Source organism: Rhinolophus sinicus, linkage group LG04, assembly GCF_036562045.2.
Source record: "Rhinolophus sinicus isolate RSC01 linkage group LG04, ASM3656204v1, whole genome shotgun sequence".
In the NCBI taxonomy this organism is placed as follows: Eukaryota; Metazoa; Chordata; class Mammalia; order Chiroptera; family Rhinolophidae; genus Rhinolophus; species Rhinolophus sinicus.
In genome coordinates this window covers 125,919,161-125,934,476 of record NC_133754.1, presented here as the reverse complement: position 1 = coordinate 125,934,476, position 15,316 = coordinate 125,919,161, and the positions used below count along the sequence as shown (strand labels likewise).

Sequence of the window (15,316 nt, the reverse complement as noted above, 5' to 3'; positions counted from 1 at the left end):
TATCTTAGGAGTGCAGGGTTGGTTAATAATTTGATAATTAATCAATGTAATTCACCATATTAAAAAGTAGATAGAAAAAAAAGTGGATAAAGAAAAACCATACGATCTCAGTGGATACAGAAAAAGTATATGATGGGGCGGACGGGTAGCTCAGTTGGTTAGAGCGTGAGCTCTGGGCAACAGGGCTGCTGGTTCGAGTCCCACATGGGCCAGCGAGCTGCGCCCTCCGCAACTAGAATGAAGACAACAAGTTGCAGCTGAGCTGCCCCTGAGCTCCCGAGTGGCTCAGTTGGTTGGAGCGCATCCTCTCAACCACAAGGTTGTCAGTTTCACTCTCTCAAGGGATGGTGGGCTGCGCCCCCTGCAACTAAGATTGAACAAGGGCAACTGGACCTGGAGCTGAGCTGCGCCCTCCATAACTAATATTGAAAGGATAACAACTTGACTTGGAGCTGATGGGTCCTGGGAAAAACACACTGTTCCCCAATAAAGTCCTGGAAATCACACACACACACACACACACACACACACACACACACACACACACACAGAAAAAGTATATGATAAAATCCAACATTTATTCCTGGTAAAAGTCTCAGGAATAGAAAGGAACTTCCTTAACTTGAAAAAGAGCATGTATGGAAAACCTACAAGTAACATCATATTTAGTAGTAAAAGAATGAGTGCTTTCCCCAAAGATTAGGAACAAAATAAAGATGCCCATTCTCAAGAACCTGAATAAATGCAGAGTTAAACCTTGTTCATGGGTTAGAAGACTGAATATTGTTAATCCTCCTTAAATTGACCTCCTTAAATTCAACACAATCCCAATTAAAATCCACTAAGCATTTTTGGGGGGTAGAAATTGACAAGCCAATTCTAAAATGCATATTGAAATGCAAAAGACTTTTTCAAAACAATTTTGAAAAAAGAACAGTTGAAGACTAACACTGCCTAATTTCAAGATTTATTAAAAAGTTGCGTTAATCAAAACCATATGGTACTGATATATAGACGAATAGTTCAATGGAACAGAATAGAAAATCCAGAAGTAAACAACACACATATTGGAAATTAATTTTTGAACAAAGGTACAAAGGCAATACAGTAGATAAATAAATGGTATTTTCAACAAATGGTGCTAGAAAAGTTAGATATCTATATGTAAAAAAGTGACTCTTGAGTCATACCTCACACCATATACAAAAAATTAACTCAAAATGGATCATAGACCTAAATTTAAAACCTAAAATTATAAAACTTTCAGGAGAAAACCTTTATGACCTTGGATTAGACAGTGATTTCTTAAATATGATACCACAGGCATAATTTACTCTGTTTCCCCGAAAATACGACCTAGCCGGACAGTCATCTCTAATGCGTCTTTTGGAGCAAAAATTAATAATAAGACCCCGTATTACATTACATTACATTACATTACATTACATTACATTACATCCAGTCTTACAGTAAAATAAGACCGGGTCTTATTATTAATTTTTGCTCCAAAAGACCCATTAGAGCTGATTGTCCGACTAGGTCTTATTTTCAGGGAAACGCAGTATAAAAGAACAGATTGACAGATTGGACCTCATCAAAAATAAAAACTCCTTTTCAAAAGGCACTATTAAGAGAAAAAGATAAGCCACAGGTTGGGAGAAGATATTTGCAAAACATATGCCTGATAAATGACTTATCTCTAGAATATGTAAAAGACCTTTAAAACTCAATAATTAGTAAACAAACAACCCAATTAAAAAATGGGCAAAAAGTTTGAACAGAAACTTCACTGAAGAAAATATATGGATGGAAAATAAGCACATGAAAAATGGTTCACATCTCTAGTTATTAGAAAGATGCAATTTAAAGCTATAGTTAAGTATCACTATAGACATGTTAGAATGTCTAAATTAGAAAGTAAAACTATTTGGCAGTTTTTTAGAACTACATAAACACCTACCAGGTGATCCAGCCATTCCATCTTAGAAACTTAAATGAAAGCATATGCCTAGAAGGCTTGTACATGGGTGTTCATGACAGCTTTAATAGCCCCAAACTGGAAGTAACCCAAATGTCTATTATACAGGTAAATATATATACGTTGTGGCATATTTAAGAGTTGATTACTACTTAGCAATAAAGAGGAATGAACTATTGATATAAACAACCTGGATGAATCTCAAAATAATTATGATGAATGAAAGAAGCCAGACTAAAAAGAATACATACTATATGATTCCATGTATATCAATTCTAGAAACCAACCTATAGTGACAGAAAGCAGATCACACATTCTCTGGGGGGTGGTGGGGGAGGAGGGATAATGAAGGGGTACAAGAAAATTTTGGGTGTTGATGGATATGTTTACTATCCATCAACACTGTGGTTGTAATGATTTCACGGGTATATACATTTTTGAAAACTTAACCAAATTGTACACTTTAAATATGTGTATTTTAGTGTATGCAAATTATACCTCATACAGTTGTTTTTAAAAAGCACATAAAATCCATGGAAATATTTAAAACCTCAGAAGCTTTATTTTATTTTTACAGATACTGAGTTCATGAGTTTATTGGTTGCTATTACCTTCATTTTTTTGTGTTAGACTTTGACTAATTCACAGTGTACTCACTTCATTTGTTTAAATGTGAAGCTTAGCTCTAGGAATCCTGTAACTTAGAATGATCTTTTAAATGGTCTACATATTATTCGTTAAGTACATTTTCCTCGAAGGAAAGCACCATAGCCCACCTCTGACAGTTTGATTATTTTTAATAGAGCCGTAGGCACACAAAAGGATCATAGTTGCCTTACAAATGAATTGATGCTGCAGATTTGTACTTTGTAGGAGGTAAACGCCGACAAGGTGATACCAAAACAGCCTTCTTCTACTGAATGACAACAATTTAATTATAAATCCAGCTGGGAAATGTGCTAGTTGATCACTGTTTACTCAGGAGTATTTTAATTTTAGTGAGTCAGGATGAAGTATTTTATTTAAGTGATGTCTTTTTTGTTTTTCCTCTTCTAGGAAATATAGCAGCAGCCATGATAGAAGACAAAGGGCCAAGAGTGACCGACTACTTTGTCGTGGCAGGTCTCACTGATACATCTACTCTATTGGATCAAGAAATAAATCGTTTAGATACTAAGTCAACTGGACCTAAAGCTCCAATTACAGACATTGCAGTTATTAACAAATCAGCTGGGGAGACAGTACCTGAAGGTTACACCTGTGTTGAAGCCACTCCGTCAGCTCTCCAAGCAAACTTGAACCATGGAAGTCTGAAAAGCCCAGAACTTTTCCTCTGTTATAAGAGAGGGAGAGATAAACCACCCCTTACTGACGTTGGGTACGATGACTTATTTTTTTTGCTATAGTGAAGGGAATAAAACTTATTTAAGGTACATGGGAATAGAAATTTAAAATCCTTGATAGTTCTGTTATTATTTGTTACTTCAGGTTCAAGTATTAGAAGATACTACATATCTCTGTCTACCCTTACTGAATTTCTTTGCATTGTACTTGAATCATTGGCTCAGTTCCTTTCAAAAGAATATTGAAATGAAGGCATTAGAGCCTGAAATGTGATTCCATTTCTGTTGTATTTGTCAGATAAGCTTATTAATTAAACATAAAAGAACAAGAAGCTACAATAAAAGACAGTAGATTTTAAGGAGCTACTTGGATTATGTGATGAGATTTTTGTGAAGCCTCGAATTTATTTGAACAAAGGAGCATTCCTGTTTAAAAAAAAAATAATTGTGCTGTGTGGTTTTTAGTGCCAGGAGGAGGGTATTTATACTTTAGAAGGAGTGTAGTTGTTATGAGGTATTTAGTATCTAGTGTACAGCCAATGAAGAATATTCTTTGTAAAAGCCTTTTTCCCCAAAATGTCTACATTGATTCTTCTGTAAAGATGATGTGCTTTTAGAATATCTGTAATACTTTACCATATACACGTGTCATATATTAAGCTGTTCTGTTTATTACCATTACCATCAGTCAGTAAAAACATATAGATACTTGAGAGCATCTTAGGAAGTATTTGGGATCAGCTTGTTCGTTTATGCAAAACATGCCGTTGAAATTTTCATGGGGATCGCATTTAATCTGTAGATCTATTTGGGGAATATTGCCATCTTTACAATATTAAGTCTTCCTACCTATGAGAATGAGAAGTCTTTCCATTTATTTAGGTGTTCTTTAATTTCTTTTAGCAATGTTTTGTGGCTTTTAGTGTACAAGTCTTTCACCTCCTTAATTAATATTATTCTTAAGTTTTTCACTGCTTTGGATTCTATTATAAATGGGATTGTTTTCTTAATTTCTTTTTGGATTGTTCATTGCTGGTATTTAGAAACACAGCTGAATTTTAACTTTATGTGTTAATCTTGTGTCCTGCAATTTTGCTGAATTTATTAGCTCTAACAGATTTCATGTAGCTTTTCAGGGATTTAAAAAATATATAGGGTCATGTCCCATGCAAATAGAGATAGTTTTACTCCTTTCTTTGTAGTTTGCTTTATTTACCCCTCTCCTGAGCCCCCAGCGGTCTTATTGCTCTGACTGGAACTTACAGTACAGAGTTGAATAGCAGTGATGAAAGCAGCTGTCCTTGTCTTATTCCTGATCTCAACGCGGAAAGCTTTCAGTCTTTCACCATTGAGTATGATTTAGCTGTGGGTTTTTCAAAATGCCATCTATCATGTTTAAGGAAGGTTCCTACTTTTCCTGGTTTTATGAGCGATTTTATCATGAAAATGTGTTGGATTTGTTCAATGCCTTTTTATTGAAATAATCACATGGCTTCTTCATTCTATTAATGTGATGTATTATATCCATTGATTTTTATGTTGAATCGCTCTTTTAATGTAACCATAATACCACAGTTTGAGAAGTAATTAATTCTTTACTATCATCATATATCCACATTTCCCTAATTGACCCATGAAGTTGTTTGCTTTTTTAAGCAGTTAGCTGCTGGTGATTCAGTTAATAGTTGTTCAGACATTATGAAAGGTAGTGAGCTGCTGCATTTGAGCACCATTTGTTAAGCTCATGACCTCCACTGTTACAGTAGAGCTCTGGTGAAATTGTCCCAAGGTCCTCATTATGTTCAGATTTCCACAGTAAAGGTCCTTACCTTACTTGACCTTTAGGTAGTATCCATTGACCCTTATGTAGCATCCATTTAAGTCCTTTAGTGTCATCCACCCTGTTTAGCCTCTGTGATTTTCCTTCAAGTCAATGCAGTTCGGATGGCGGTCATACAACTTTATAGGATCAGTGGGCACAGGAGCCAGGTTAGAAAGGGTTGAGAAATGATTGATAATTGGAGTCATAGAGGCTTCTTTTTGAAAGCTTGACTTTAAGGAAAAGAGAAGGTAGTTATGGGTCTTGCTATTCAAGGTGTGGTCCATGGACCAAGCCAATATTGTCCGTAGGGCCTGGGAGCATGTTACAAGTTCACAATCTCAGGCACTGCCCCAGACTTACTCAATCAGAATCTGTATTTTAACAAACTCCCCAGAAGCAATGGTTTTTAGGATACCTGAGGGGAGAGGGGAGGCAGAGTGAAGGGCTGTTTTTAAACCTTTCTCCCAGGGAATAACTTGGAACATCTTTATATTGAATGAAAGAAACCAGTGGAGAAGGAAGAACTGAGATATAGGAATAAGAGGAGATATTCGTTACAATAAAATTATGAAACAGATTAAAGGGTAATGTCAACAGCCTATGTGATTGGATTAGCCTTTAATGTGAGGGGCTTTTCCTTTGAGGAGAAAGGAGGTTAAAATGATGGTGAACACAAATTATTGGTTGCAGTGGAGTGATTCATAACATGTAATGGATTTGTTCTCAGGTTTTTAATTTTCTCTATGGTTTTCTTAAGAAGAAATGTCCACAGAAGGTTGGCTGTAGGATAAAATTTTGATAATAGCCATGTTAGTTGAAGGGAAACCAGCTAGGGACTTACGTTCTAGTCCTCAGTGTTCCGTTAGCTGTCCTTTGAAGGCCATCTTTTCATAGCCCCTCCCCAAGCCCCTGACCATATATAGTCATAATTGTTGTTGCTTGGGGTTCTGGGGCACGACTTAAAAGTAAAATGATGACTTAGATCATTATACTTAGGATGCTTTCAAGTTGCAAGTGGCTCTTTCATACACATCTTGCAGTTCCCTAACGCATCTTATTTCTGTTAGTTTACTTATCCGTGGTTGTCTTTAAGCTAATCACGATGGTAAATATTTCTCTCCAGATCAAATAATTGTTAATATCTGATGACTTAAATGTTTTTACCTGTCCTCCCCACCTTTACCCCTTCAAGCACACTGGTGATGTTTGAAAAAATCTATTAGCGTCTGTAAAGAGGCACCCATCTCCTTGAACTAAATATGAAACACCATTGTTAATCTTTTGACCTTTTTGACTGGTTTATAAACTGAGATGAGATATTTACACAAATAATAGTTTACTTTTTCCTGGAAAAGATGTTAAGTTAAATATGTAAGACCTGATATTCCCTCAGAATATTGGATACTCTCTATATATAAAGTATAATTTAAACAAGATAATATCTTATATGTCAGATATGTTTATTAAAATAAAGAATCACAGACTATTATTATCCACAGTTCTTATCTTCCTCCATTTATCAGATTCATTGACTTTCAAATGAGAGTTTTTTCTCCAGCACTTCTGTTTTTGAAACTTTTCAAACTTACAGAAAAGGTAATAGAAGATAAGTTTTGAAATGGGGACATGTGAGTCTTCCAAATTGGTTCTTTTCTTTTTTCCAGATTGCCTTGGCTATACTAGTTCCCTTGCATTTCCATGTGAACTTTAAGGACATGTTGCCAATTTCGAGCAAAAAAAGAAAAAAGAAAAAAGCAGTTAGGATTTCAAAAGGAATCCTGTTAACTCTGTAGATCTGTTAGGAGAATATTGACATCTTATCATATTAAAGCCTGCCTAGCCATGACCATGAGATTTTTTTTATTTATTAGCTTATCTAAGAAGGGGTTTTTAATGGTAAAATTTTGACAGGAATTATGAAGGAAAATTTTGTACAAATGTCTGAATACTTGTTAAAACTTCTGGGAATTGACCTGAGGATGTTTGTGGTGTTGCCCTTTGCTTGTTTCATATGTTTCTTGTAATAAGCAACCAAAAATCAAGTTCTTTGATCCTATTTACACTTCTTAAAATTTTCTGGCTGTTGAAAAATAGTAATTAAGAGATTTATAATCCCAAAGTAGTAATTTTAGTTTTGGTTTGCAATTAAGATTTGGGAAACAGTAAATATCGTATTTCCTCGAAAATAAGACCTAACCGGAAAATAAGCCCTAGCGTGATTTTTCAGGATGACATCCCCTGAACATAAGCCCTAGTGCGTCTTTTGGAGCAAAGATTAATATAAGACCCAGTCTTATTTTCAAGGAAACATTGTAGAGATTAAAAAAATTTTCTTTTTGTTTTCAAGAAGAAAACCAGCATTAACCAGAAATGTGTTTACATATTTATTTTTTTTCTCTTCTTCCTGCCATGCAGAGTTTTATATGAAGGGAAAGAAAGGCTTATTCCAGGTTGCGAAGTGATCCAAGCCACACCCTATGGTCGCTGTGCCAATGTCAACAATAGTTCAACTACTTCACAACGAATTTTTATCACTTATCGAAGGGCTCTTCCAGTTCGACCCCAGAATTCTTTGGCTGTAACTGATATCTGTGTTATTGTAACCAGTAAAGGAGAAACCCCTCCTCACACTTTCTGCAAAGTTGACAAAAACTTAAATTGTGGGATGGTAAGAATAAAGTTTTCATTTTATATTTACAAAAAGGATAATTTTTGGATTCCTGTTTAATATTGGGCATGTAATTTACTCTCAGTTTATATTTTCGTGGTTTTTATTTTTAGCTTTCTAACTTTTATGATTTATAATAATTTAAAAAATTCTTAGCCATCTGATGTTTTAGAATAATTTCATCCAGAAAATAGATACTTAAAGGTAGAGAATTTTTTTTTTCTACATGCCAATATTGCTTATGTTACACTAAGCTTTTGGATTTCAAAAGCTTAGTGTAACAAGGACAATTTCAGGGAGACCAGGTGGGGACTCCCCTTGTATTTATTTTAAATATTGTAGTTTTACATACTTTTTTAAAAGGACTCTAGTAATACGAAAATTGAACATATACATTTGATTTATAGTTTATGAGACGAAAGTTTATTATTGGGTCAGATTTATTTTGAAAAACATGTTTACATCAAAAATGTATTTACATCAGCTTAAATTGGTGTAGGCAGACATGTTCAATGCTCCCAGGGCTATTAGTTTGCCTCTGCAGGTAACGAACGACTTTATAGCATCCCAACGACCCCAGTCTTCCCTAGTTTGGGCTCCAGTGTCCACTTCATGTCATGCTGTCTTTTTCAAATGTAGGCCCTGGTGGATGATTATAGAATTCTAAGCTTTTTGAAACTGCCTTCATGCCAGTTTGATATTTGTGGCAATGTTTTTTTAACTTTTAGTGTTCTCAACTTCATGTTTTGCTCTGTTTTATACTATGTAGTCTGTTTGATAAACATATTTTAAATAGACTTCCCTGAATAATCAGAACCTTTAGAAAACATTCAACAAAAGGAATTTTTTTCACTCTTTTGTCTTTTTTAAACCTAATTTATATTTTACAGTGGGGTTCCAGTGTGTTTCTATGTTATAAGAAGTCTGTGCCTGCTTCTAATTCAATAGCATATAAAGCTGGTAAGTAAATTAAAAGAAAATTGTCACTATTACTATAGTTATTGTTGCACATTAACATTTGGTTAGAAGAGGCAGTATATGTTCCCTTATGTAGTCTGTGGAATTGATTTATTCATAAATTGATTTATCTATAATTTTAGCATGTAAAGGCATAAGTTTCCTTAAATTCACTACATACTACAAGATAAATTACTATTACCCCTCCCCCCAAAAAAGTGTTAATTAAATAGAAACTTTCATCCCAAGCAAGCATTCGTGGAATAAACATTCAAGCTTTTAGTGTACACTAATAGATTTAACAGTTCAGTGGAAAACTGCTTACTCTCTGACCTTTTATATTTTGGCAATCAGAAAGGTGTCAAACTGCATCTTTACTTCTTATATTTCCTTCTCTTATCTCTGTGTGTCTGATTTGAAACCACATGTTACTTGCCATGAAAGGTGGACTTGCTTCCTTTCTCCCTTGTTGCAAAGAATCAGCTATATGGAGGAGAGGAGGGCCTGAGAAACTTTTCTGCCATGACGTGTTTGAGAAATCTATCGCCACATTCTTACTGCACAGTAAAGTGTCAAGGGCTGTAAAGATTTAAGTGTGACCTCTTCATCCCACTGGTATGGTGGGATAAAAACTGAAAATACAGGTATGCTCCAGTTGTACATAGAAGAGAAATACTGGAATACTTCTTTGTGAAAACAAGTAGTGTCAAATACTTTTTGATCATGCACAATTTTTTGACTAAAGTTTTACTTCAGGGAAGTTAGGAAAATTTATATCTGAAAAATCTTGATTGTCCTTATAAAGACATTCATTCTAATGAATCAGACCATTTAATTATAATATAAAAGTAAAGGCAGCAACTAACAATTATAAATTCAGTATCATTTTTAAATGTGATACTGTTAACATTGCTGTAATGGGTTGACTGTATGTGATTTCCTAAAATTTTTTTTTTGATGGGAAGTGTCACTTAAACCTTATAGAAACAAGCTTTGGGAAAGTATAAGGTATTTGATATACGACACTTATTTTAGAATACAGAATTTTGGAGACTGAATTTGGACTAAAAAATCTACTGATTTTCAAGTATTTATCTTAGGTGTGGTCTGCGTATTAGAGCCATCAGAGACTAATGAACAAATGCCATGTAGCTTTGTTATGCTTCTCAGAGTGCCTCCTGCTCATACTTCCTTTGTCTTACACACTCTGGACTCAGTCACAAAGGGTTTCTGTCTCATTTACTTTTCATGTTGCATGCCTTTTACACTGCTTCTCTCTCAAGATGAGTTTTGGGGGCTGTGATAATTTCTGTTTCCTTGGCATTATTTCATAACACTTGTCCCTTCCCTGAATTTTTTACAGAAGACTAACTGAAATAGTTGGTAAATTTTCCTGTAGGTTTCTTACCATTCTCTATAAGGTATTGGCAGTATGTAGAAGTAAATACATTAAGTTGGTTATTCTGTTGAATAGAGTTTTAACTAGTATATTTAACACATTTTAATGTTACAATGAACTAAAAGTTCATAGGTAAAAAAACTAGAGTAAATTTGTTAATTTATTTTAATTTCTGATATGGCAAGAGAAAAATTGATTTTGAAATTTTACACATAAATATTTCCATGAAATTTGCTATTAAAATATCTTAATAATGTATCACATAATTTATGGAAAAGTAACTATTAAAAATTTTATTGTCTTCCTTCTCCAAAGGTTTAATTTTTAGATACCCAGAAGATGACTATGAGTCGTTTCCACTCTCAGAATCTGTACCTATCTTCTGCCTTCCTATGGGAGCTACTATTGAATGTTGGGATCCCCAAACCAAATACCCACTTCCAGTTTTTTCAACTTTTGTCCTGACAGGTTCTTCTGCTGAAAAGGTATATTTTTTTCCTTTTATTTAACCTACTTTGTCCATGTTTTAATCCCATAAAATGATTAATGTAAATTTTATTTGAATGTTAGGATTATTTGGATACAATACATTTTGGTTTAAATTTGTACTATAATGCCCAAGGTGAAAAGTCAGCATAAAAATTGGTATCAGGATTCTGATACCCATGGAGCTTCTACAGAAACAAATATAAAGTCTTTCTGGAGAGACACTCCCAAAACCCAGGCCTCAAGCTGAGATTATAGTAAAAGTTAGAAGATAAAGTTACCATAGAAAGAATCAACAAGACACAATACCAAGTAGGTTAGACCCTCAAGATACTGAAATAAAAGAATAACAATTTGAAGGATATTGTAAATTGAATATATAATTGAAATGATTCAGGACCTAATAGAGGGGTTCAAAACATCAAGAAAGAACAGGATATTCTGAAAAATAAAGAGACAGATTGGAAAAAGAATCATATGTCTAGAAATGAAAAATATGGTCCTTAAAATTAAAAATTCAATGAGTGATTTAAACAGCAGATAAGATATACATGAAGGGACAATTAATGAAGTGGAAGATAGGTCATTTCAAATGTAGCACAGAAAAACATAAAACATAAAAGGAGTTTAAATACGTACAGGATAGAATCAGAAGGACCAATAGATACTTAATGAATTACAGAAGGAGAGACTAGAAAGGGAGAGGTAGCATATAAAGAGCTAAGGTTGGTTGAGTTTTCCAGGATTGATGAAAAATTGAGTCTTCAGATTAAAGATACAGTCTGAACACTTCAGCAGAAAAAAATAAAAATACAGAACCACCTCTTTTACAGTGGAACACCAAAGACAAAAAACAGAAAGAAAAGACTTTTACTTTCAAAGGAGCAACTATTCGATTGGCTAATTTCTCAACAACAATGAGGGTCAGAAGTCAAATAATATATTAAAATGGAGGGAGTTAGCAAAGGTAGTTTAAGCAGCATGCAGAAAGCACTAGGCATAAAAAAAAAGATGAATAATATGCCCGTATTGTTAAGAACATAATGAGTATATTCATTCAAAGATACCATTAAGAAGGTGAAGAAGCAGGCCACAGGCTGAGCGAAAATAATATGATATATGTATTCAAGATGGGTCTTGTATCCAAAATATAGAACTTCTGCATTATCAGCAAGGAAAAGAAACAACCCAGCAGTTATACTTCTGAGCATATCCCAAGAGATATGAGTGTATATAAGTATATGTTCTTTGAAAACGTGTATATGCTTTATTTGTAATAGCCAAAAATTGAAAATGTATATACAGCAGTAATAATGACATAGAATGATAATTTAAAATAAAAGAGATACCCAAAATAAATAATATTAGGAAATAAAAAGTAAATAAAACCTGAGTATCTTAAAAGTTAAATAGATACAGTAGAAATTTAAAATTGAAAATTTTCTGAGGTAATTTGATAAAATAGGCAATTTTACTGAAAATCATAACTAAAGCTGACTCTTGGGGATCAAACAAAATACATCCGTGGCCTCAATCTATCGGCTACAAGTTCACAACCACTGTGTTAAGAATAATGAAGGTTAAGATCCAGGACAGCGTCTGGAACATAGTAAAATACACACTGAATGAAGTCCAACTATGTCAACTGGATTGCTTACAACTAAGCTAACTCTTTATAGAATCATTTATAGATTCTCTCATTGAAAGCAATAAGTATAAATGAAAATTTTAAGATCGTCAAACACTTGAGTTATCAAGTTTGACCAGTAGAGAACAATAAAGCCTCACTGAGATGCTTTTGTCATGTGGCTGGATAAAAATCTCTGCAATCACTTTGAAATAATTGTACCTGGGAGTGTTGTATCTACAAATACAAGGGTTATATATAGTTACTAAGTAGTTGTAAGATTTATAAAAGTATTACCACCCATTTTGAAAACTTTTTCATCACCCTAAACAGAAGCTTCCTTCACCCCTTCCCAAGTCCCTGCTAACCTCTATCGTACTTTCTGTCTATGAATTTGCCTGTTCTATGTAGCTCATGTAAGTAGAATAATATAATATTTGTCCTTTTGTGTCTGGCTTATTTCACTTTGCATAATGTTTTCAAGGTTCATCCACGTTGCAGTATCAGAATTTCATTCGTTTTTAAGGGTGAATAACATTCTGTCACATATATAATTGTATACCACAGTTTGTTTATCCAGTTATCTGTTGATGGACATTTGGGTTCTTTCCACCTTTGGCTGTTGTGAATAATGCCGCTATGAACACTGGTGTACAAATATCTGTTTGAGTTGCTGTTTTGAATTATTTTGGGTATACAGGTTTCTCCCACTCTCCGAAAACAGAACATTCCTGTGGATTGTTTTTGCAAGCCACAATAGTGTAAAGCGAAGAAACAATTACTGTGAATTTATGTAGAAATTTTTTTTAGCATGCTCATATCCCCAAAATAACCTACCAAACCATATCAAATAACACACAAAGCCTAAAATAACACTAACATATACTAAAAGCAGGAGTGACATGCTAAATACACACCCCATTTTGTACACACATCAGTCCACTCAAGCAGTAGACTTTCGATTTTATCCATTGTGCATTCCAACTAAGGGAGACCACTTTGCTACTAGCAGAACCAATAGTAACTTGGGCAGCTTTCAAGATTCTTTGTCTCTGCATGTAAATAGTACAAATGGTGGACCAGGCAAGTTCATACTTAGGATGCCTTTATTTAATTCATAATCAAATGCTTAATTATGTCCAGTTTTATGTTAAGCTTAACACCCTTACAAGCTGTTAGGCTTTTCTGATACCTTAGGACACATCTTGCTAATAGAAGCACAAACTAAATTCAGATAAAGCACAGATGCTCACAGACACGTTCACAGTATGGCCCCTTGATGTGGAGATGCTGGGGAAGGGGCGTGGTCACGGTGCTACTCTGGCTGCTGGGTGCATGTAGCGTCTATGACGCTGGCTGCAAAGCAAATGCTGAGCGCTGTTTTCGCTTTTCAACCTTTCTTCATAAAAGTGAAAATCCCCTTTGGATTTATTTCTGTTAGTGTAAACAGGTGCAGTGTAGGTCTTTCGTAAAAGCTATATGGTATAATAAGAGCATTCAGAAAGCGGGGGATACCTGTATACCTAGGAGTGGAATTGCTGTACCATATGGTAATTCTTTGTTCATTTTTGGAGGTGAACTTTGTTTAACTGTTTTCCACAGCAGGCGCACCATTTTTATATTCCCATGAGCAATGTTGAGATTTTACTTTCCATTTATCTGTCATATGCACTCTAAGCAAATATTTCTGTGAAATAAGAGAAAAAGATAAATTAATTTAAAAAAACCTCAAATCTTATAATGGAATTCTGTTGCTCTGTAGGTATATGGAGCTGCCATCCAGTTTTATGAGCCTTACTCTTGTGAACTTCTAACAGAGAAACAGCTTATGCAGCTGGGCCTGTTGACACCTGTGGAGAGAAAAATGGTCTCCAAATCCATCAATTCAAACAAATGCATTTGTTTACTCTCACACTGGCCTTTTTTTGAAGCTTTTAGAAAATTTCTCATGTTTATCTACAAACTTTCTGTGTCTGGACCACATCCTCTTCCCATTGAAAAGTATGTATAATGATTAAAGAGATGTCTGGTGGAAAAACTGGGTGTATATATACATTTCATTGTTTACCTGGCTTGAAGCAGCAAAGTTAGAAGAGTCACAGTCACTCTAGTTTTTACTTTCTCCCTTCTTCATTTGAGTAATTGTGAATTTAAAATTGAGGAGTGGTGGTGAGGATGATCAAATAATAATCTTTTGAGAATTCAGCTGAGGAAGGAACTCATATGTGTTGTGTTTGTTCTTTTGATCATTCTCTAATAACCAAGTGAAAAATAGGTGCTGATACACACACACACACACACACACACACACACCCATACAAGTGTCCATTCCAAGTTCTAACTGTAAAACACCTCTAAACTGATCTAGAAACTAATAAGGGTGAGTTAATTGATGTTAAAAGTGAAGTTTTGGTTTTAGCATTGACAGAATTCTGCATGTTTTTCCTTTGATTTATAATTCCCTTTGTCATGGAAATCGTGAGCAAGAAAAATCTATGTGGAACCGCTGTCTTTTTTTAAACCACATTTTTCTGGCTTCTAGTGGCACAACGACTTTTGTTTATTAGAAGAAATAATTTATATACCCTGCTAACAAACCAAGAGGTGTCAAGAGTTTTGTGGAAATGTATTATAGCATGCATAAACATAGATTTTTCTTACAGTTTGAAAAATCTCACATTACAGTAGAAAGAGTACCAGCAAAACATAGTTGTTTAGTGGATAAGTTGGAGGTAATTATCTGCAGGTTTTAAAATAATGCTGTTCAAAACCAACTTTAAAAAATATAAGGTACTGTGCATAAACTTATCACAACTTGGTATAGAAATGTGGTTTCAACTTTTGTGTTTTACTCTTGGTATGTCAATCTAATAGTTCATAATTCTAGATTTAACTTTCAGCTGTCAGATTAACTTAAAATTGTTTGAAGTAAAATTTAATGTTAGTGACATGTTACCAACTTTTTGAAAAATTAAGTTTCTGTGACTAGTTCCTGAAAATAAAATCAGTGTATGTGATTGATTTGTTTTTCTCAGT

The 15,316-nt window shown here is 34.3% G+C and overlaps 1 protein-coding gene across 6 annotated transcripts in view; it reads left to right on the top strand.

Annotated features, from left to right (window-relative positions):
* DENND4C (DENN domain containing 4C) overlaps positions 1–15,316 on the top strand; it is a 98,168-nt gene that overhangs the window by 20,161 nt on the left and 62,691 nt on the right. For 5 of the 6 annotated variants that reach the window (XM_019750356.2, XM_019750357.2, XM_019750354.2 and 2 more), the window contains exons 2-6: positions 3,035–3,356; positions 7,559–7,811; positions 8,702–8,771; positions 10,483–10,652; positions 14,043–14,281. In XM_019750356.2, the coding sequence (XP_019605915.2) occupies positions 3,052–3,356; positions 7,559–7,811; positions 8,702–8,771; positions 10,483–10,652; positions 14,043–14,281 (1,037 nt within the window). In that variant the 5' untranslated portion in view covers positions 3,035–3,051. Of the gene's footprint in view, positions 1–3,034; positions 3,357–7,558; positions 7,812–8,701; positions 8,772–9,280; positions 9,413–10,482; positions 10,653–14,042; positions 14,282–15,316 lie in introns of those variants that run through there. The other variant, XM_074330335.1, reaches the window with a different exon arrangement.